The 23,322-nt window shown below is 41.1% G+C and overlaps 2 protein-coding genes across 2 annotated transcripts; both read right to left on the reverse strand.

The window, feature by feature from the left end:
• Positions 1 to 2,716: 2,716 nt before the first annotated feature.
• On the reverse strand, positions 2,717 to 3,668 carry LOC110194944 (olfactory receptor 1K1-like). Its single transcript, XM_020967558.1, is given in 2 exon segments — positions 2,717 to 2,908; positions 2,910 to 3,668. Coding segments are annotated over 2 exon segments (951 nt in total).
• A 17,977-nt stretch (positions 3,669 to 21,645) lies between these two features.
• OR5C1 (olfactory receptor family 5 subfamily C member 1) lies at positions 21,646 to 22,608 on the reverse strand. Its single transcript, XM_020967540.2, has one exon. The coding sequence runs from the start codon at positions 22,606 to 22,608 to the stop codon at positions 21,646 to 21,648; it is 963 nt and encodes a 320-aa protein (XP_020823199.2).
• Positions 22,609 to 23,322: the final 714 nt, after the last annotated feature.

Below are 23,322 nucleotides of genomic sequence, written 5' to 3' on the forward strand. Positions count from 1 at the left end.
TGAATTGTTTATTTCTGGCAGCTTGTAATATTTTCTCCTTGACCTGGGAACTCTGGAATTTGGCTACAATATTCCTAGGAGTTTTCCTTTGGGGATCTCTTTCAGGAGGAGATCTGTGGATTCTTTCAATTTCTATTTTGCCCTCTGGTTCTACTATATCAGGGCAGTTTTCCTTGATAATTTCTTGAAAGATGATGTCTAGGCTCTTTTTTTATCATGGCTTTCAGATAGTCCAATAATTTTTAAATTCTCTCTCCTGGACCTATTTTCCAGGTCAGTTGTTTTTCCAATGAGATATTTCACATTGTTTTCTAATTTTTCATTCTTTTGGATTTGTTTTACAGTGTCTTGATTTCTCATAAAGTCACTGTCTTCCAATTGCTCTATTCTAATTTTTAAGGAAGTATTTTCTTCAGTAATCTTTTGGACTTCCTTTTCCATTTGGCCAATTTTTCTTTTTAGGGCATTTTTCTCCTCATTGGCTTTTTGGACCTCTTTTGCCATTTGGGTTAGGCTGTTTTTTAAGGTGTTATTTTCTTCAGTATTTTTTTGGGTCTCCTTTAGCAAGCTGTTGACTTGTTTTTCTTCCCAGTTTTTCCTCTACTTCCCTTACTTGCTTCTCAAAATCCCTTTTGAGCTCTTCCAAGGCCTGGGACTGATTCATATTTTTCTTGGAGGCTTTGGATGTAGGAGCTTTGACTTTGTTGTCTTCTTCTGGTTGTATATTTTGATCTTTTTCACCAAAGTAAGATAATATAGTCTGACTCTTTTTGCCTGCTTGCTCATGATCCCAAATTACTTGAGTTTTAAACTCTTTGTTAAGGTAAGAGTCTGCTTCCAATGTGGAGAGTGTACTGTCCCAAGCTTCAGGGGTTTGTACAGCTGTTTTCAGAGATACTTGTAGGGACCTGTAAATTTTCAGTTCTTCCAAGGTGGTATGATAAGGGGTGAGGTGTTTACTCCTTTCCTGGCCTGTGACCACAAGTATTCCTTTCTGTCCTGTAACTGTGAGGAGGGGTTTCTCTCCACAGCCACTACAAGCTCCACCACGCCAGCGCTCCTCCTCACTCCAGCACTGCCGCCCAGAACTGTGACCCAGATCCACACACGGGCAAAGCAAGAGATTCCTGCCTCAGCACTGGCAAAGAGATCCCTGCAGTCCCTCTCTGATCAGCCACTGGATTCCCCCTCAGTCTGTGGGCCGGAAGCTCGGGAAGCAGCTGCTCCTCCTCCCCCCAGGGCCACGCTATTGGGGAATGGAGTTGAAACCCCGCCTTCCTCTCTGACCACTGACAGAAACACTTTTTCCACTGACCTTCTAAGTTGTCTTTGGCATTCGTGGATTGAGGAGTCTGGAAACCTCCACAGCTGCCTGAGATTCAGTCCTCTGAGGCCTACTCCAGGTTTGCTGCGGCCTGCCCGCCCATGCCGCGCTGTGCTGCGCTCCCAGCCCGGCGTGATACACCTTTCTGATCAATCATCCAGGTTGTCTTGGGCTGGAAATTTGTTTCACTCTGTCTTTTTGTGGGTTCTGCTGCATCAGAATTTATTTAGAGCCATTTTTTATGAGTATTTGGAGGGGTTTGGGGGGAGAGCTCAAGCAAGTCACTGCTTTCACTCTGCTATCTTGGCTCCACCCCCTCTGTATTTTATTTTAATTTTGTATCTTCTCCAGTCCTGCATACAGTATTCTGCACACAGCAGGTGCTTAATGAAGATGTGCTTGAAATGAAGTATAATTGACAGGCAGTGTGGTACAGTGGACAGGGCATTGACTTAAATCCTGCCTCAGACACTCATTATGGGACCCTGGTCAGGTCACTGGAAGTCTCTGGACTTTAGTTTCCTCATCTGTAAAATGAAGGTTCTGGGCATGGTGATCTCTAAGGTCCCTTCCTGCAGCCACATGGCACAGTAGAAAGACCTGGGTTCAAATTCAGCCTTGGGCACTTACTAGTTGTGTGACACTTAACCTCTGTTTGCCTCAGTTTCCTTTACTGTAACAGAAGGATGATAATGGCAACTGTATTGCAGGATTCTTGTGAGGATCAAAAGAAATTACATTTATAAAGCACTTAGCACAGTGCCTGGCACATATTAGGTGTTATATAAATGCTTATTTCTCCCTCTCCCCTTCTGGGTCTAATTCTATCATCCTACAAATTGAAGTAAGCCAGAGGTGGGGTTATAATCTGGGAATATGCCTTTCCTGACTTAGGTTCCATTTTCTCACAGTATGGAGTTCAAGGAAAACTCTGAAAGGGCCAGAAAAAATGAAGGGGAGGAAAGAAGGGTGCCCAATTGGAAGTATGAAACCTGGATTTGATTTCTAGCTCTGCTATTTATGTCCCTTTAGACAGGTCACTTAATTCCTCTGGGCTTCAGGTTTCTCCTCTGAACACTAAGAGAGTAGAGCCTAAAGTTGAGCTCCAAGGTTCCTTGTAGTTCTTACATTCTGTGACTTTATGGTTGAGGTGATGTGGGAGTGCATGTATGTGGGAGTGCATCTACGCCTGAGAGTGGCAAAAGCACTGGATTTGAAGTCAGAAGATTTAAGACCAAATCTCAATTTTGCCATTTGACAGCTGCATGACTTTGGTCATGCCTCATTTTCCTCATCTGTAACATAAGGATGTTGAGCTAGATAATCTCTTCCAACTCTAGTACCCAGTTGATTATTGGCCTTCTCTGTCTCTCAGGGAAGTAAGTCTAGTCCTTAGGTAGGCTCAGTTGAGATCCTCCATCCAGTATAGAGAGCCCAGACTTCCCCCTGAACATCTCGGTTTCTGAGGCTGTAAATGACTAGGTTGAGCATGGGGGTCACTACTGTATACATGACAGTGGCCGCACGGCCCCGTTCAGTTTCATATCATGCTGTGGGCTGGAAGTAGACTGCTATGACAGTGCCACAGAAAGAGACCCACTGTGGCCAGGTGGGAGCCACAGGTGGACACAGCCTGGAGCCGTCCAGACGCTGAGGGCAGGTGTAACACAGCAACAGCAACGGCACCATAGGGGGCCAAGATGAGCAGGAAGGGCGTGACCACCACAACAGCCTCCTCTGTGAAGATAAGCAATTGAATATGGGGAGTGTCAGAACAGGCAAATCGCAGGAGGGGCTGGTGGTCACAAAAGAAGTGGGGCACACTCCGGGAGGCACAGAAGGACAGGCGGGCCATAAGCAGGATGTGTAGCAATGAGTGGGTATGAGAGACAATCCAGGCAACTGCTACGAGTCTTGTACACACAGCCCAGGACATTCGGACCGCATAGTGTAATGGGTGCCGGATGGCCAGGTAGCAATCATAGGCCATGGCAGCCAGTAGGCAGCTGTCAGTCACACCCAAAGCAAAGAAGAAATACATCTGAGTTAGGCAGCCTGCCCGTGAGATGGAGCAGTCAAGGGCCAACAGGTTGGCCAGCATCTTGGGCATGGTGACAGAGGTGAAGCAGAGGCTGGCAAAGGAGAGGTGGGCCAGCAGGAGATGCATGGGGGAATGGAGGAATGGACTGGCCCGGATGGCTGCCACAATGAGGCCATTCCCCATCACTCCTGCTATATACAGGATCAGGAATATGGCAAAGAGAGGCTGTAGTTGCCCAGGGCTTGTGGACAAGCCCAGAAGGATAAATGGGGCCCCTTCAGAGGACCTGTTGGTCTCATCCATATTCTGGTTAGTCTTCCACTCAAAGGAATTTGGGTAAGTCACTTTCCCTCTCTGGGCTCAGTTTCCTCATCTGAAAAATTTATTTAACAAATGCTTATTAAGCACCTACTCTGGGGAGAAGATTGTTTTTCATTCTAGGGGAGAGCCAAAGTTGAGATGATATACAGACTCTTTCCCTCATTGAGCCTACAATCTAGTGAGGCAACTAGGTGATACCATGAATAGAATGCTGAGCCTAAAGTAAAGAAGACCTGAGTTCAAATATGCCCTCAGATACTATCTATGTGACCTTGGGGAAGTCATTTAACCTCTGTTTGCCTCAGTTTCCTCATCTATAAAATTAGGATAATAACACTTATCTCCTTGGCTTGTCATGAGGATCTAATGAGGCAATAATTGTAAAACATTTAACACAATACCTAGCACTATGGAAGTGTTAGCTAATTATTATTATTAGTAGTAGTAGTGATAGTAGTAGTAGAAAGAAAAGATACTAACATCAATAACTATGATTCACAATAACACGAGTTTATGAAGTAGAAACTCTCAACAACCACATGAAAATTGTTCCAAATCACTAATAAGAGAAATGTAAATTAAAACGACTCTGAGTTTTCACCTTACACCCAGTCTGGAAAAAAAGGATGGTCAGTGTTGGAGGGACTGAAGGAAGATAAATATACTTGTTAGTGGACCTGTAAATTAGTCTAATTATTCTGGAGAACAATTTGAAATTCTTCTTAAAAACCAAACCAAAGCAAAACAACCTATTCATACTGTTTGACTCAGGGATACACAACAGTTATTCCCAGAAAGCGAAAGAGAGAGAGAAAGCATATTATGCATTCCTGATGCAAAGTTACAGAGGTGAGAGATGGGATGTCATGTACAAGGAATAGCTAGCAAGCCAGTTCTACTGAAATGAAGAGTGTTTGAAAAGAAGTACCATGAAATAACATTTCTTTCAACTAACACATTATGTTCTTTGCTCTTAACCTGTTACATGTACATCAATGTAGCAAAGTATTTCTAGCAACATTTTTCATAATACCCCAAAACTAGAAACAAAGTATCTGCCCATTGAATGAGGGATGACTGAATACACTGAATGTAATAGAATAGGTTTGTATCATAAGAAACCACAAATATGAAGAATTCAAAGAAACTTGGAAAGACTTGTATGAGCTAATGCAGAGTGAATTAACCAAAAAAAAAAAAAGAATATAAAGTATAAAGAAATATTTAAAAATATACAGAATGCCCACACTAATGTAAAGAAAAACAACAATGGATAGCAGAACTCATATCAATCCAATAACTAATCTTGGCTCTAGAGAACTAATGATGGAATGTATTTTTTCTTGGTAGAGAGATTGTAGGCTGTGCAGGTACTGAATGAGGCACACACTATGAGGTCTGGGCAGTGTGCTGGCTTGTTCTGTTTGTCTGTACTTGTTTTTTTTTTTTTTAACAAGGGAGTGCTCTCTTGCATTGGGTATGGGGAGTAGTCACTGGGAAACAATAATGATATAAAAAGAAAAAGCATCAATACAACGTTTAAGTAAAATGAGGAGGTACAAACACTGCTATGTGAAAGCTGAAGGGAGGGCTGGTACTCATGAAGAAGGCTTGTTAGGGGGAGGTGACTTTAAAACAGAAGTTCCTAAACTTATTTGGCCTATAGCCACCTTTTAAAAAAAATTTCTCAGTGCCTCCCCCAAAAATCTACTTTCTTTAATGCTTTAGCAGTTGTTTTGAAATTTGTGTCATTTAAAAAAATACAAAGTATATTTTAAAAAAATGATGCATTTTAAATTAAATAATTTATTGCAAATAAGTGAGTTTTTTCCTGCTTTGAAATTTTGATGATACAATATCATGTCATGTGACTGTATAGTATCATATTGTGAACAAGTCATTACACACACATATTCCTGCCAATGCATGCTGGACTTCTTGACAATGCACAACAAGCTTGCCTGCCAACACTTGCTTGTTAAAACCTGTTGGTGAACTTGAGCACTGATTGGTTATAACTTGCATTTTGTGTGTTTATTTGGAAAATAATATAATCACTATGACTTTAACTATGTTATACAACAAATGAACCATGTATAAATGGCTTTTCAAAATTTTCCTCTCTTCTTTCCTTATGCTCCCATAGCCCCCTTATTTTTTTAATTCAACACTCCCCGATTGCACCTGAGGCTATTACCGCACCCCAAGATTGGTCCAGTGCCCCCCAGGGGGAGGTATTGCCCACTTTGGAAAGGGATGGGTAGGCCTTCAACAGCTAGGTGGTACAGTGAATGAAGAGCCAGTCCTGGAATGAGGAAGACTTATCTTCCTGAGTTCAAATATAGCTTCAGACACTTACTAGTTGTGTGACCCTGGGCAAATCACTTGACCCGGTTTGCCTCAGTTTCCTCATCCATAAAATGAGCTAGAGAAGGAAATGGCAAAATACTCTAGCATATTTGCCAAGGAAACCCCAAATGGGGTCATGGAGAGTCTCTCTCTCTCTCTCTCTCTCTCTCTCTCTCTCTCTCTCTCTCTCTCTCTCTCTCTCTCTCATGGTGACAGGGAACCAGGGAACTCAGGGCCCTGAATGTTAAGCAGAGGAATAATCACTGGGGGTTTTGAGCAAAGGAGTGTACAACCAGACCCATATTTGAGAAAGCGTATTCCAGTAATGTTGTGAATGGGCTAACAGGGGAAGAAGGATAATATAGTCAGTAAGACTTAGAAGTTTATTGTAATAGTCCCTGAAGGTGGCACTGAGAGTCTATAGTGATTAGGCGGCAGAAGAAATAGAGAGAACAGAATAGATGTAAGTGATTTGTAAAGGTGGAATCTATAGGACTTGGAAATAAATCATGTGAGAAGTGATAAATAGAGAAGAATTAAAGAGGCCTTTTTAGCTTTCAAACATGGGAGACTGGTTGAATGGCGGTGCCACAAAAATACAGAGAAAAGCCAGAAAGGTGAAGTAGGTCCAAAGAAAAAAAAGAATAAGTTTTAAGACTAGTGAGTATTTTCAGACTGAGGGTGATAGACTAGTAGATTTATATAAGGCCTTTGCTAGCCCTGTCATTCTTATGTTCTAATACCCTAAGGTCATTAGAAAGAGTACTGGATTTGGAGTTACAGGAACTAGGTTTAAATCCTGACTGCTTCTTACTCCCTGTGTGATACTGGGCAAATAACTTTCCCTCTGAGGGCCTCAGTTTCTTCATCTGGAAATTGAGGGGGTTGGATTAGATAGCCTTTAAAGTATCATCCAGCTCTCAGCCTGTAATTATAATCCTTCCAGAATGCTGATGCTTAGGGTATTCCATGTTCTCTATTCTAAAACCTGTTTTAATTCTGATGCTCCATGTTCTAATGTTCAATTCATTTATTAGATACCTACTATGTGCAAGGCACAGGGATAAGACACAAAGGAAACAGTTCCTGCTCTCAATGAGCTTATAATATTCTATTTAGGTAAAAGTAGAGTACATTGGCAATAATTTCAAGAATGGGAGAATGCTACTAACCAGTAGATCAGGAAAGATTTCATGTGAGATGTGGGGCCTAAACCATACTTTCAAGAGAAGGCAAGGATTCTTCTAGATGGAGAGGAGGATATTACATATTCTAGACTTGTGTAAGACTAGAGATGGAATATCAGGTACAAGGGACAGCTAGCAGGCCAGTTTGACTGAAATGAAGAATGTATAAAAGGAATTACAATGAGGTAACATTCCTGCCAGCTCTAATACCCCATGTACTTTGTTCTAACACTCTATGTTATTTATTTATTTATTTATTTTTTTAAGGCAGTTAGGGTTACATGATTTGCCCAGGGTCACACAGCTAGTAAGTGTATGAGACTGGATTTGAACTCAGATCCTCCTGACTCCAGAGCTGGTACTCTATCCACTGTACCACCTCACTGCCCATAAGCTTCTATAATCCAAGGTGCCTTTCAGTACTAACGTTTTATGTTCTAGGATCCCTCTCTGCTCTAACATTCTCTAATTTTCTAAGTTCTATAGTCGTTATAAAATAATTCTGTGTTCTAAGTTCTACTATCCTTTTCAGCTTTAACATTATATGTTCTAACATTCTATATTCCAGCTCTGATACTCTGTGAATCTGATTCTGTGAATGCTGGGTGTTCATCTGTTACAGATGGATGGCTCACCACCTTCTATTTCTGCTTTTTTGAGAATCCATGTGTCCCTAAATGCTGGATTACCACTGTTCATATTTCCCTGGTTGTTCTGCTGGTATTCTTTCCTGGAATTCTGCCTACATCTAGCTTCTTTCCACACAACTGGAAATATTTTCAATATGTATTTCTGTCTTCATCCCTCAAATCCCAGTTAAAAGCAAATTCATAAATGTGGTGTAAATATCATAGGAATTAGAGTCAAAGGATCTGGCTTTAAATTCTGGCTCTGCTACCTGTCTAATCCTTGGGCAATTCGTTTAATCTCATTGGACCATGGTTTTCATCTGTGGAATGAGGATCCCAGCCTCACTCTTTCTCTGTGTTGCTGTGAGGACCAAATGAGCTAATGAATATCAATGCATTGTTAAAGCACTACATGCATATTAATTATTGTTGTTATCATTATTTATCTGTATGTCCATTTGACAAGCACTTATTAAGTAGCTATCATCTACCAGGCACTGTGCTAGTGCTGGGAATACAAAGTGAAAAAAAAATCATTTCTGCCCAAGTTTCTGCTTAAGCTTGAAGGAAGTTAGGGATTCTAAGACAGAGATGAGGAACAATTTCCTTTCAAGTAGAGGAGACAGGCCAAGACCCAGAGAGAGGAGTCCTATGTAAGCCATGTTTAGCTGAAATATAGAATGTGTGAAGAGGAATCATATGTAAAAACTATGGAGAGGTAGGCTAGGGTCAGGTTGGGAAGGGCTTTAAATCCAAATAGGGGAGTTTGTCTTTGATTCTAAAGAACAGCAAGCCTCTAGGAGTTTCTGAGCGGGGGAGTCACACATTGTAGTAGTGTGGCATGATGGAAAGACCCAGAAATAGGGAGAGTTGAAAGATGTGAGAATAAATCCTGGCTCTCTCTCTGGATCCCTTTATAAAGACTGTGGCCAAAGAATTTCAGTTCTCTGGGCCTCAGGTTCTTTGACTGTAAAATGTAGATATAAATCTCTGACTCTCTTGCCTCTCACCCTTACAGAGTCACCTGAAAACCAAAATGAAGTAATAGATGCTAAAACCTTTGTAAACTGTAGAGCTCTCTATATGTATGAAACATCGAGGATGACAATAACAATGATAAATCAAATCCTCTGGGGACATTTACTCACATGTAGCCCAGGGGAAAGCTCACATACAGAGCTTGCACAGACTCCCCTGTAAGGTAGCCATAAGTCTCCAATTTCTCCACCTCATCTTAATCCCATTTCAGACATTTAATGAGAGTGGGCACTCATAGGCAGAAAGAAGTTTTTAGGGAGGGAGAAAGGTCATGCTCTGGAAGAAAGCTTTGATGGGTTGAAGGGGGCTCACCTCTTGCTCATTTCCTTCAGCCCAATAGCCCTCTGACAAGTCCATGGAGAACATGCTAACTCTTTTACCTCTTTCTCCAGTCTCCCTGGCATCGTCTCTTTTACTTGTTGTGTGGGTCTCTGCTCCTTTACATGAAATCTTTTCTCAGACCCCACTTCATTCACCCTCCTAGTTAAGACCTCAATGACCCAGGGACAAGATCAGGATGTCCATGCCTGGGAGATGGGTTAGGATAGACACCATAGGGAAGAGAGAATAAACTGACCACAACCCCACAAACCCAATTAATGGATATCTCTACAAATGACCTGCAGAGACAAACTAACTAGCCTCTTCAAATGACTCTTTGAACTGGCCGAGCAGACACTTAAGTAGCTACAGTCACAGTCATGAGGAGGCATAGAAGGTCACACAACACACAGTGACATACAATCACACCCTCACAAGTGGATACAATACACAACAACATCTCACATACATAGTTATCATACAAAAATGCATAAATACATACACATCAATGCAACTGGGCAAGTCATTGGACTGGAGACCTCAATTTCTCCTGCTGTATAATTGAAGAGATGTCGGACTAGATATTTTAAAACTTCTTTCTAGCTCTAACATTCTATGTTGTAAGATCCCTTCAGTTTGAATATTCTTTGTTCTAAGGTCTCTATCCAATGTTGACATTCTAGAATTCCAAAAGTTACATATACTCACAACCACATCCTTCCACACAGTTACACAAACCATTCCCATAAACTATGGTGCTCATAGTTTCTCCCAAACACCCATGGGTACACATCATCACTCACATACACAAAGGAACAAATAGACACCCACATACTACCAGTCCCGGCTGACTTCACTGGGGTCTAGCTCCCTGCCCCTGTAGAGTCTCAGGACTCTTCTTTAGATAGAGCTGAGTTATAATTGGAGGGAAAGAGGTGGAGGAGTTATATCCCCTTGGTAATATGTATTATTCAAGCACCTAATCAGAGATAGACCTCTCTCTCTTCCCCCTGGTCCCCAAAGCCAGGAGACAGAGTACATTTGAGGTTGGGGATTTGGACTCTGAGGGGCTCATCAGTATTTTCCTCTGTGGAAACAGGTTTGGGGCCTCTGTGGAGCTTGGAGGGGCCAGGAGAATCATGGAGTCAGGCACTGGGGTGAGAGTAGTAACTCCTTCAGGAGCAGGGACCAGTTTCTCTGATGGGAAACTATCATGATAAGCCAAGACAAGAATATAGCTTCTGCCTCAGCAGCCCATGTATTTCTAAGAATAGAGTGAATGGACCCTTTCTATTCCCCGCTGGTCTGAGCTAATTACTCTGAGGAGAAGCCAGGCCAAGGGGCCCCTAATGAGACATAAGTATAGGGGTGGGGGAAATGGGAAGTGCTCAGAGTTAATACTGGCAGCCCATAAAGGAGAGAAGAGTTCTGGACTATAAATTTGGAGACCTAGGTTTAAACCTTTATCCTCCTATTAACTGTATGTGTACCCTTGGGCAAGTGATTATATCTCTCTTCTCTCAGTCCCAGTTGCCTCATCTATAAAAAGAAGGAAGGTTGTGTGGTATCATGGAAATAATATTATATTTGGAGTGAGAAGAACTGTGTCCAAAGCCTGGGTCTGCCAAGTACTACCACCTTTGTGACCTTGGGCAAGTCACTTTACATCCTTGGACATCATTTTCTTCATCTGTAAAACATGTGAGTTGGACTAGATGACATCTATTAAGTACCAACTATTTGAAGGTCCCTTCCAAATGTGGATCTATGAGTCTTCCAACTCTAAATTGGTGATTCTATGGAGGAGTTTAAACTCGGTCTCTGAGATCTGCCCAGTCTTAATATCCCATTTGGAAAGTATCCTTCTTGTTACAAATGTAGCACTTTATTATTAACCATAGACTTCATCAAGAAGATTAGGGTAATAGAAATGGATGCCTGATGGTTTGGGCAAAGATCTCTCAGCCTCCTTCTCTTCAACCTCCCCCCTTCCTTTTGCTCTGACTTTGGGACAGGAGGAGGGGGCTGACTTTAACTCATAAGCTGCCCCTCCTGCCTTTGTTCTGGTAGGTAGAAGAGAGAGAAACAGTGGGTGCTGGAGATTTGAAAGCACAAAGCAAAACTGCCATCATAGAGAAGGATATGGGAAGTCTCCAGCTCCTGGCTCTGGAGCCAGGTGGTGGGTGAATCACTTATAGACAGGCCACCAAGGGCTGGATGCTGCCTTGTTGAGATCAGCTTGGGCTGCAGAATGAGGCAAATGATTCCTCCTTTTCCCTCTTCTCTTTTCCCATTTCTCCTAGGAGGATGGGTATCTGTTTCCCAGAGGAAGCGTATCAGTGTGTCTTAAGATTTTATTTACCTTTTTATGTTTAAAGGTTTACTTTGTTTTCTTGAGTAAAGGTTATAAGGCTATCGATTAAGGAATTGTCAAACTGTGTGTAGGGCAGCTAGGTGGTGCAGTGGATAAAGCATTGGGCTGAGAATCAAGAAGACTTATTTTCTGAGTTCAAATCTGGCCTCAGACATTTAAGGCAAGGCACTTAATCTTATTTGCCACAGTACCTCATCTGTAAAATGGGCTGGAAAAGGAAATGGCAAACCACTCCAATATCGTTGCCAAGAAAACCTCGAATGGGGTCACGAATAATATGAAATGACTCAACAACAAACTGTGTGCATTGTTGCTCAAATCCAGCACTGAATAGGAGGTGGTTGAGAGCAGCCTGGGAGAAGAGAAAGATTTCAAATTGCTTTATTTTGCCAGAGAGACAGATTTCTGATTGGGAGCTGGGAGCTGAAAAGAGTATCACTGATTCATTTTTTTTCACAATGTCTTAAGGCATAAACCATAGATTTTTTGCATCCTTCTCCTGTGTTATTCATCCAAGTCACACTCACATTCATAGTTTGAGATCCCCAGAGGAAGACCTGATTACTTTTACCAATCTTCACCCCTCACCCCAGGATCCTAGGCTTTAGGTTTCTAATACTTATGTTCAAGTTCCTACTAGAGAGCAGCCCATTAACAATTAGTTAGTCTTCATTAGCTTTTAGAAAATGAATTTATTACAAGAACTGCTCTCGGTGAATACTGGAGGTGAAGACATTCAGCTCCAACCACTGATGGGACCTTTGATAAGAACTCTGGATCTTCCAGATTCATAGGGTTGCTTGGGTATTCCCATAGGCTTAAGATCAAGGAAGAGCAAATACCAAAGGGAGATGGCTCCATCCCAGGCACAGGTTTGTCAGGCAGGACAAGTCCAGGTGGCAGATGGGATAGGAACTCTCCAACCAAGCTTGGCACCAGGAAGATCAAAGCTGTCCTCACATTTCAGAGCCAGAAGGAAGAGAAAGAAGGAAGAATGGGTTCAGCTACCAATTACATAACTCTTCATCTCATAATAAAAACTCTTAAATCATCATAGCCAGAAAGCAGGCTGACCTCAGGCTTCAACACAATTGCTTGGACTGGATCTATGCAGGAAATATTTGTGCTTGCTTCAAGGACTGTTCTTCATAGGCCACAGTCATAGTCACCAAGGTATCTCTAGGCAAATTTGTCAGTCTCAGTACATTGGCAGGTAACTGGTTGGGTTGGCATTGAGGCAGGCATTTCTCATTACCATAGGCTGGGAAGAAAGGAAAATCATTTCTCTAGAGGTGAGAGGCCAAGGTTGTTGTTAGAGAGGAAGTCACACCCCAGGATAAAGAGTAGCCCAGCCCACAAAAGGAGAGTAAGAGTAACTGATAGCCCTGCCTGCCAACACATCAGCTAAGGGGCAATCACCACTACCACAATGATATTCTAAGATTGTATCATTCTCTATTGTTGAAGTCCTTCTCCAAGACCTCATGGTGTTAGAGATGTGATCCTGGGTTCCCTAGGCTCTGGCAGGTCTTAGCAAGCTAGAAAGGTAAATCCTGACCCAACAGTATTGTCCAAGGATCAGTCTCTCTAGGAGCAGAGAGGCTTATCAAAGGTTGATTGGAAAATGATCTTTTTTTTTTTTTTTTTGGAGAGGGTGAGGAGCACAGTAACTCATGAAGACTGCCTATTAGAACATAGATAGACTAAGCTCTGTATAGGTGGATGACCATACTGATGTTATCTCAGACTGCCAAAGTGTTGAAGTATGATCCTATCACCTGGCCTTGAGTTTATGGTGAAGATTTCTCTGAAGATCTTCAAAACTAAGCCAAGATCAGATGACCACATACTCTAGCTACTGCAGAGGGGATTCATTCTCTGGTTAAGGAGTTGTACTAAATGGCTTCTAAAGTTTCTTTTGTTGCAGAGATTCTACAAATCTATGACAAAAAACTTCATCTCCTGCTGTTCCATATGTCTGAACCCTAAGTTATTTATTATGAGACTAAGTTGATAGAAGTTCTTTTATTATTTATTGTAATGTGGGTAGAGATTGTTTCTGCCTGTTAAAATTATGCTGTCTAGTATAGCTTCAGTTAGGGCCATAGCTGCAACATGGGGAGAGAAAGCTGCAAGGCACAAGACTCCCAGAGTGTCTCATGTCTATCCTCAGGGTTCAGTTAGGTGGATGATGAGTGATATGAGAGAGGGAAGCAGGTAGGTTGAACTGAGAGGAGAAAGGGGAATATTTAAAGAGCAGATGGCAAGAGTTTAGAGAACAACCACATGGAAAGAGAAGAGGGAACCTGAATTTAGTAGCAGGAGAATTGTGGTCACAAGTGGATTTGGCAAGATGGGAGAAGGGCTAGAGAGTCATGGACAACATGGAAGGAATCCATTTGGCATAACTTGGCCATATGAAGAGAAGTGGGCTCAAGATTTTGTCAGCCACCTCAAGCCATCACCATGAAACAGGTGGAAGGGTTTGGGATCACAAGACCAGAATTTGAATCCAAGCTGTCTTTCTTAAGACCTGCATGGCCATAGACAAGTCATTTTTACATCTTTGGGTTTACATGTCAATTTCTTAATATGTAAAAGGAAATTCCTTCTAATTTTAGATCTATGATCCTATAATCAGCACTGCACCAGCCTGCCTCCCTGAGGCTTCAGGGAAAAGAAAGAAATGGAAAGAACCACAGTCCAAGATTCACCACCAGTGCCATAAAGTCTGAACTGACTTTTCTGCTGTGGTGAGGAAGCAGAAGGATTAAAGTGGAATTAGATTATCTTTCCCTTGGAAGTTAGGAACATGGCAGCCATTCTATGAATGTCTGCAAAGGACATTTTTCTACATGATTCAATTCCTTTTTATATTTTTTGTTATTCTAATTAAAAACCTTTTGCTTTTTATACTTATGTATGTTTTGTGTGGTCTACCATAAAGATTGAGTTGGTGGGGTGGGGAGAGAGCACAAGTATAGACTGAATAAGTCAGTCAATAAGTATTTATTAAGTGCCCACTACCTGCCAGGCACTGGAGATTTGATGACCCCAAACACCCCACTGAACCCTCAGGATAATGCAAGAGGCCTGAGTGGATAGGTGTGGAAGGGCTCAGTGTTACGTTTTAATTATCTGCTGGAGTAAGAATATTGAACTATGAGTTATAGGAGCTAGGTTTCAACCATAGTCACTATCTAGCTTTAAAATGATGGTTGAATTCTGAAATTTTTTTTTTTGGAATTATGCAATAAAGTGATAAAAATAAGTCAGTTTGACTCAAATCCTACAGCTAGGCATATACCCCCAAGGAGGTCAAAGATAAAAAGAAAGGCCCACACAAAAATGTCATAGCAGTTCTATTTATAATAGGAAAGAACTAGAAACAAAGTAGATGCCTATCTTTTGGAGAATGACTAAATAAGTTGTAGTATATGAATGCAATGGAATATTCTTGTACTATAAGAAATGAACAATGTAAAGAATACAGGGAAGTGTGGGAAGATTTATGAATTGATGCAAAGTGAAGTCATCAGAACCAGGAAAACTAGACACAATGTCTATAACAATTTAAATGGAAAGAACAACAATGACAAAATTGGACACTACGTATGATTATAATGACCAATATTGGCCCCCAAAAAGTGAGATGAGAATGCACTTCCTTATGATTGTGGAACACTGTGTATACTTTTTGACTTGGTTGATGCATTGGATAGTTTTGCCAAACTACTTTACTTTATTTTATTTTAGTAATGGCTCTCTGGGTGGAGGAGTGGGGAGGGATATGTTTGAAAATGAAAGTAGCATAAAAAACAAAATATTGACACAGTTTCCGCTTCCGGGAGCCAAGATGGTGGAGTGAAAAGGAGGTCGCTCTCACTCTCCCCTATCAACTTCTGAAAACCCAGAAAATATCACCCCAGAAAAAAAAAAAAACCCTGGAACACCTGAACTAGAAGAAAGACGAAGAGCAGCAGTGCAGCAGCCCAGCAAACGGTCTCCCAGTGTCTCAGCAAAAATAAGGGAGGCAGAACTACAAGGGGCCCAGGGCCGACAATTACCCTGCGACATTCATCTGAAAGGAAGTGAAGAAAACAACCTAAAGTCTTCCTAAAGCCCCGGCCTTGCTGATTCCAACCCAACACCAGGTGAGCTGTAGGAGCCCTGAAGCCTCCAATTGTGAAGAAATCCTGAAGCCCAGGTGGTAGAGCAGGCAAACACCAACACCTGGACCTCCGAGTGCCTCAGTGAGGGTGGGGGAACCAGTGGAAACCAGCTCAGAAAACCACCAGGAGCCTCAGCACTCCACCCCAAAGGAATCTCCCAGTGCATTAGCAGAGAGGGAGACAACACTGCAGGGGCCCCAGGCAGATAAACACCCTGCAGCATCTAAAAGGAGCTGAAGAAAGCTAAAGGAAAGGAAAAGCAGGCTACCTAGAATTGCCTGAAAGTTCCAGCCTTGCTGATTCCAGCCCAACATGAGGTAAGCTGCCAGAAACCTACAGCCTCCAATTGCCAGCATAAGAGGCCCCAGCAACGCAAAGCCAGTGACCAAGACCTAGGCTCCCAACACAAGAAGCTTGGGTCAGTACCCTCTGTTCCCCAGCAGGAGAGCTCAATCTCTTTAAAGGCCAGGGAATAAAGAAACACCATGAGTAAAAAGAAATGTACCATAGATTCATATTATGAGAAGAGTGAAGATCAAGACAGAAATTCTGAAGAGGACAACATTGTCAACAAACCCACATCTGCAACAACAAAAGGGAATATGAACTGGTCTGAAGCCCAAAAAGCCTTCTTAGAAGAGCTCAAGAAGGATTTTAATAGTCAAATGAGAGAGGTAAAGAGTCCTTCAAAAATACAATTGGCCAATTGGAAAAAAAATACACTGAAGAAAACAAGTCCCTAAAAAACACAATTGGCCAATTGAAGAAGGAAGGACAAAAACTAACAGAAGAGTACACTGAAGAAAACAAGTCCCTAAAAAACACAATTGGCCAGTTGAAGAAGGAAGTACAAAAACTAACAGAAGAAAACAATCTGTTAAAAACTAGAATTGGACAAATGGAAACTAATGTCTCTATGAGAGAGCAAGAATCAGTCAAACAGAAACAAAAAAATGAAAAAATAATGAAAATGTAAAATACCTCATCAGTAAAACAACCGACCTGGAAAATCATCAGGAGAGACAATTTAAAAATTATTGGACTACCTGAAAATCATGATGAAAAAAAGAGCCTGGACAGTATCTTTCAGGAAATCATAAAGGAAAACTGCCCAGAAGTCCTAGAACCAGAAGGGAAAATAACCATAGAAAGAATCCACTGATCACCACCTGAAAGAGATCCCAAATTGACAACGCCAAGAATATAATAGCAAAATTCCAAAATTACCAGATGAAAGAGAAGGTGCTGCAAGCAGCCAGAAAGAAAGAATTTAAATATCATGGAACCACAGTCAGGATTACACAGGACCTTGCAGCTTCTACATTAAAAGACGCAGGGCATGGAACATGATATTCCATAAGGCAAAGGAGCTTGGAATGCAGCCAAGGATCAATTACCCAGCAAAAATGAGCATCAGTTTTCAAGGAAGAGGTAGATATTCAACGAAATAGGAGAGTTCTAAACTTTCCTGATAAAAAGACCAGAGCTCAACAAAAAATTTGATCTTCAAGTACAGGACTCAAGAAGGACTTAAAAAGGTAAATGGGACAGAAGGATACAATATGTTGTTAATAAGGGGGGGGCTGTTTAAACCCCTACAAGGGAATATGAGACTTGCAACCCTTGAGAACTGTATTGTTATTACACCTTGTTAAAGGAGTATACATAAAGAGGGTGGATATTAGTTGACTTTGATGTAATGATAAAAAAAATCTAATCAAGTGGGTTAAATGGATCCAAATAAGTGGATCAATCTGATCTTAGAAAATGTACTGAGAAAGGAGGAGGCAGACAAGGGTAAATTACATTACAGGAAAAGACACAAAATCCTATTACAGCAGAGGGAAAGAAGGGGGGGGGCATTGTTTGAACCTTACTCTCATCAGATTTGGCTCAAGAAGGGAATAATATAATCAGTTAGGTATAGAAATCTAACTTGCCCTATAGGCAGTAGGAGGGAAAAGGGGGAAAGAAAAGGGAGGGGGAAGAAAAGGGAGGGGAAAGAAGGGAGGGAAGCAGCAGTAAGACTAAAGGGGAAGAAAAGGGAAAGGGATAATAAAAGGGGGAGGGACTGAAGGAGGGGTGGTCAAAAGCAAAACACTAGTGAAGGGGGAAAGGAAAAAGGAGAAAGAAAAGCATAAATAGGGGGAAAAGGATGGAGAAAAAGACACAGATAGTAATCATAACTGTGAATGTGAATGGGATGAACTCTGCCATAAAACAGAAATGGATTGCAGAATGGATTGAAAGCCACGATCCTACAATATGTTGTTTACAGGAAACACATTTGAAAAAGAGTGACACATACAGGGTAAAGGTAAAAGCCTGGAGCAGAATATATTATGTGTCAGCTGAAGTAAATGAGGCAGGGGTAGCAATCCTGATCTCAGACAAAGCAAAAGCAAAAATAGATCTAATCAAAAGAGATAAGGAAGGAAACTACATCCTGCTAAAAGGCACCATGGACAATGAAGTAATATCATTACTAAGCATATATGCACCAAATGGTATAGCATCCAAATTCTTAGAGGAGAAGTTCAGGGAGTTACAGGAAGAAATAGACAGCAAAACTATACTAGTAAGGGGACCTGAACCTCCCCCTCTCGGCACTAGATAAGTCTAACCACAAAATAAACAAGAAAGAAGTTAAGGAGGTGAATAGAACATTAGAAAATTTAGGTAAAATACTTAAATAACCCCATCTCAGAAAAAGAAATTGAATAAGCCATTGATGAACTCCCTAGGAAAAAAAGCTCCACGGCCAGATGGATTTACATGCGAATTTCATCAAACATTTAAAGAACAATTAATTCCAATACTATATAGACTATTTGGGAAAATAGGTGAAGAAGGAGTCTTACCAAATTCTTTTTATGATACACATATGGTGTTGATACCTAAACCAGGAAGAGTCAAAATAGAGAAAGAAAATTATAGACCAATTTCTCTAATGAATAGAGATGCAAACATTTTAAACAAAATACTAGCAAGTAGATTGCAGCAACTTATCACAAGAATAATACACTATGACCATGTAGGATTTATACCAGGAATGTAGGGTTGGTTCAATATTAGGAAAACTATCAGCATCATTGAGCATATCAACACCAAAACCAGCAGAAACCACATGATCATCTCAATAGATGCAGAAAAAGCTTTTGATAAAATACAACACCCATTCCTATTAAAAACACTAGAAAGCATAGGTATAAATGGAGTCTTCCTTAAAATAATAAATAGCATATATCTAAAACCTTCAGCAAGCATTATATGTAATGGGGACAGGCTAGAAGCATTTCCAATAAGATCGGGGGGTGAAACAAGCATGTCCATTATCACCACTGTTATTCAATATTGTACTGGAAACCTTAGCTTTAGCAATAAGAGAAGAAAAAAATTGAAGGCATTAGAATAGGCAAAGAAGAAACAAAGCTATCACTCTTTGCAGATGACATGATGATATACTTAGAGAATCCTAGAGAATCAAGTAAAAAACTACTTGAAATAATAAACAACTTTAGCAAAGTTGCAGGCTATAAAATAAACCCACATAAATCATCAGCATTTCTATATATTACCAACAAAGCCCAACAGCAAGAGATAGAAAGAGAAATCCCATTTAAACTTACTGTAGACATTATAAAATATTTAGGAGTCTACCTCCCGAAACAAACCCAGGAACTCTATGAACACAATTACAAAACACTTTTCACACAAATAAAATCAGATCTAAATAATTGGAAAAACATCAGTTGCTCATGGGTAGGCCGAGCTAATATAATAAAAATGACAATCCTACCTAAGCTAATTTACTTATTCAGTGCCATACCAATCAAACTACCAAAAAATTATTTTATAGAGTTAGAAAAAATAATAACAAGATTCATTTGGAAAAACAAAAGGTCCAGAATATCAAAGGAACTAATGAAAAGAAATGCAGGGGAAGGTGGCCTAGCAATTCCAGATCTTAAATTGTATTATAAAGCAGCAATCATCAAAACTGCTTGGTACTGGCTAAGAAATAGGGAGGTGGATCAGTGGAATAGGTTAAATATGCAAGACACAGTAGTCAATGACTATAGTAATCTATTATTTGATAAACCCAAAGACCCCAGCTTCTGGGATAAGAACCCACTCTTTGAAAAAAACTGCTGGGAAAACTGGAAAAGAGTATGGCAGAAACTAGGCATAGACCCAAATCTCACACCATATACCAAAATAAAGTCAAAATGGGTTCATGACTTAGATATAAAGGCTGATACCATAAGTAAACTGGGAGAACAAGGAATAGTTTACCTATCAGATCTATGGAGAACAGAAGAATTCATGACCAAACAGGAGATAGAGAACATTATGAAAAGCAAAATGGATAATTTTGATTACATTAAATTGAAAAGTTTTTGCACAAACAAAGCCAATGCAACTAAGATTAGAAGGAAGGTAGAAAATTGGGAAAGAATTTTTACAACCAGTCTCTCTGATAAAGGCCTCATTTCTAAAATATATAGAGAATTAAGACAAATTTATAAGAACACAAGCCATTCCCCAATTGATAAATGGTCAAAGGATATGAACAGACAGTTCTCAGATGAAGAAATTAAAGCCATCTATAGTCATATGAAAAAATGCTCTAAATCGTTATTGATTAGAGAAATGCAAATCAAAACAACTCTGAGGTACCACATCACACCTATCAGATTGGCCAACATGACAAAACAGGAAAATGATAAATGTTGGAGAAGATGTGGGAAAATTGGAACACTAATACATTGTTGGTGGAGTTGTGAAATGATCCAACCATTTTGGAGAACAATTTGGAACTATGCCCAAAGGGCTACAAAAATGTGCATACCCTTTGATCCAGCAATAGCACTTCTAGGGCTATATCCCAAAGAGATCAAACAAATGGGAAAAGGACCCACATGTACAAAAATATTCATAGCAGCTCTTTTTGTGGTGGCAAAGAATTGGAAATTGAGAGGATGCCCATCAATTGGGGAATGGCTGAGCAAGTTGTGGTATATGAATGTAATGGAATACTATTGTGCTATAAGAAATGATGAACAGCCTGACTTCAGAAAAACCTGGAAAGACTTATATGGTCTGATGCTGAGTGAAGTGAGCAGAACCAAGAGGACTTTGTACACAATAACAGCCATGTTATGCAATGACTAATTGTTAAACTGAACCCTTCTCAGCATTACAGGATCTAAGACATCTCCAGAGGCCTCGGATGGAAAATGCTGTCCACATCCAAAGAAAGAACTATGGAAGTCGAATCGCTATCACTTATTTTTACCTTTTGTTGAGTTTTGTTTCATCTTTCTGATGGTTCCTCATATTGGTTTTAATTTTTACTTACAACTTCACTAATGTGAAAATATGTTTAACGGGTACGTAAATGTAAATCCTATATCAGATTGTGCGCCATCTTGGGGAGGGTGGGGGGAGGAAGGGGGAGAAAAATTTTCAACTCAAAAGCATATGGAAGTGATTGTTGATAAATCAAAATAAATTAATAAAAAAAAGTTAATACATAAAAGCAAAACAAAACAAAATATCAATAAACTTTTGGATGGAGTGGTTGGACTGGATTGTTTTTTACAGTCCCTTCCAGTTCGGTGTCCTAAGGTCTCTCTGAGTTCAAAAGTTCTCTGTCCTTTTAAGATTCTTTCCAGTTCCAAAGCTCTGTAATTCCACCCCAGACTTAAACCTAATTCCAAGACTACCCTGAAGCACATATTCCTTCTCTGTCTCTACAGGAACAAGGGTTCTTTACCCTCTCTGGCTCTTTAGCCATTTTAAAATATGGTAATGGTTGAGTGAGAGAACCCTTTTCCCCATTTCTTTGTGATATTCTCCCCCCCCCAACCCACTCTTCTAGTTCCTTCACTGCTGCAGTTGGGATGGGAAACAGAATCGGTCCTGTGTCCTTCGAAGGGCCTCCTTAACCTCCTTGTTCCGGAGACTGTAGATAAGTGGGTTGAGGGCAGGGATAACGAGTGTGTAGAAGACAGATGCCATCTTATCGGTGTCAAGGGCATAACTAGAGCTAGGTCTTAGGTACATGAAGATGAGTGTGCCATATAGCATGGTCACAGCCATAAGGTGGGAGCCACAGGTGGAGGCTGCTCGCCTCCTCCCCTTGGCAGAATTCATGCGAATCACAGCAGCAAGGATGAAGGCATAGGACACGGAAATGGCTAACACCGTAGCTGTCTGGATGAAACCACAGACAGCAAAGAGCAGCAGCTCATTGAGGGAAGTGTCATCACAGGAAATGGCCAGCAGTGGTGGGATGTCACAGAAGAAACTGTTAACTTCGCGGGAGTGGCAGAAGTGCAGGCGGAAAGTGAATGCTGTGTGGACAAAGGCACTCAATGCACCACCCAAACCTGAAGCAGCCAAGAGCATGAGACATAGGTGTCGAGACATGGCTGTAGTGTAAAGGAGTGGGTTCCCAATAGCCACATAGCGGTCGTAAGCCATGGCTGCCAGAAGACAGCACTCAGCATCTGCCAGCCCTGCAAAGACAAACATCTGGATGGCGCAGGCAGCATAAGGGATGGTGGCATGTGACAGTAGCAGATCTATAAGCATCTTTGGGCCGATGGCTGAGGAGTAGCAGGCATCTAGGAGTGAGAGGTTGGCCAGGAAGAAATACATAGGGGTGTGGAGCCGGGCATCTACATTTATCAACAATATCATGCCCATGTTTCCCAGCAAGCTCAGAAGGTATATGGGGAGGAATATGAGGAAGAGGGCTACACGCAGGTCCCAGCGGTCAGTGATACCCAGGAGGATAAATTCAGTTGGGGCTCCATCAATCCAAGTGATATTCTCCAAGGTCATCCTATAGGATGGCAACTGGGAGAAAAGGCAGAATAAACAGAAGGTGAGTGAGTACTGCTCATCACAATCTACACCCTCCCTTTCCTATCTCCAAAGGAGAAGAGTGGGTAGAAAGGAAAGTCCCATGGGTCCTGGGGGAAAGTCTTCTTGATGATATTCTGCCCAGTGGCCTAGTAACTTGGGAATGAGACTTTTCCCTGACTTAGTGCCTTCCTTCCTTTGTGGGATGGGATAGAGCCTGAGCATTGGTATTGGAGCTAAGAAGACGTATTATATTCAAGAACTGCTTCTGACACATACTGGCTGTACAACCTCAGGGCAGCTAGGTGGCACCTGTGTAGAGCACTGAGTCTGAAGCCAGAAAGACTAATCTTCCTGAGTTCAAATCCAGCCTCAGACACTTACTAGCTATATCACCCTAGGAAAATCACATAATCCTGTTTGCCTCAGTTTCCTCATTAGTAAAGTGAGCTGGAGAAGGAAATGGCAAACTGTTCCAGTATCTTTGCCAAGAAAACCAAGAAAACTCCAAATGGGGTTACTTAAAACTCAACAGCAAAATCCCAGGGCAAGCCCCTTAACCTCATAGTGCTCTGGGAAGTTCTCTAGGCTACAGAAAAGGTGCTAATCTGAATTGGTAGAGGGAATTTCTTCATCCAAGAGTTCCTTCTATCAATGAAATTGAAAATTAGTCATTCCTTTTCCAAAGACCTA

The sequence above is a fragment of the Phascolarctos cinereus genome, unplaced genomic scaffold (genome assembly GCF_003287225.1).
Source record: "Phascolarctos cinereus isolate Bilbo 61053 unplaced genomic scaffold, phaCin_HiC Scaffold_2;HRSCAF=192, whole genome shotgun sequence".
Taxonomy (NCBI): Eukaryota; Metazoa; Chordata; class Mammalia; order Diprotodontia; family Phascolarctidae; genus Phascolarctos; species Phascolarctos cinereus.

Bases quoted from the DNA above. Each gene is read 5' to 3' on its own strand.
- OR5C1 (XM_020967540.2), bottom strand. From the start codon at position 22,608: ATGACCTTGGAGAATATCACTTGGATTGATGGAGCCCCAACTGAATTT.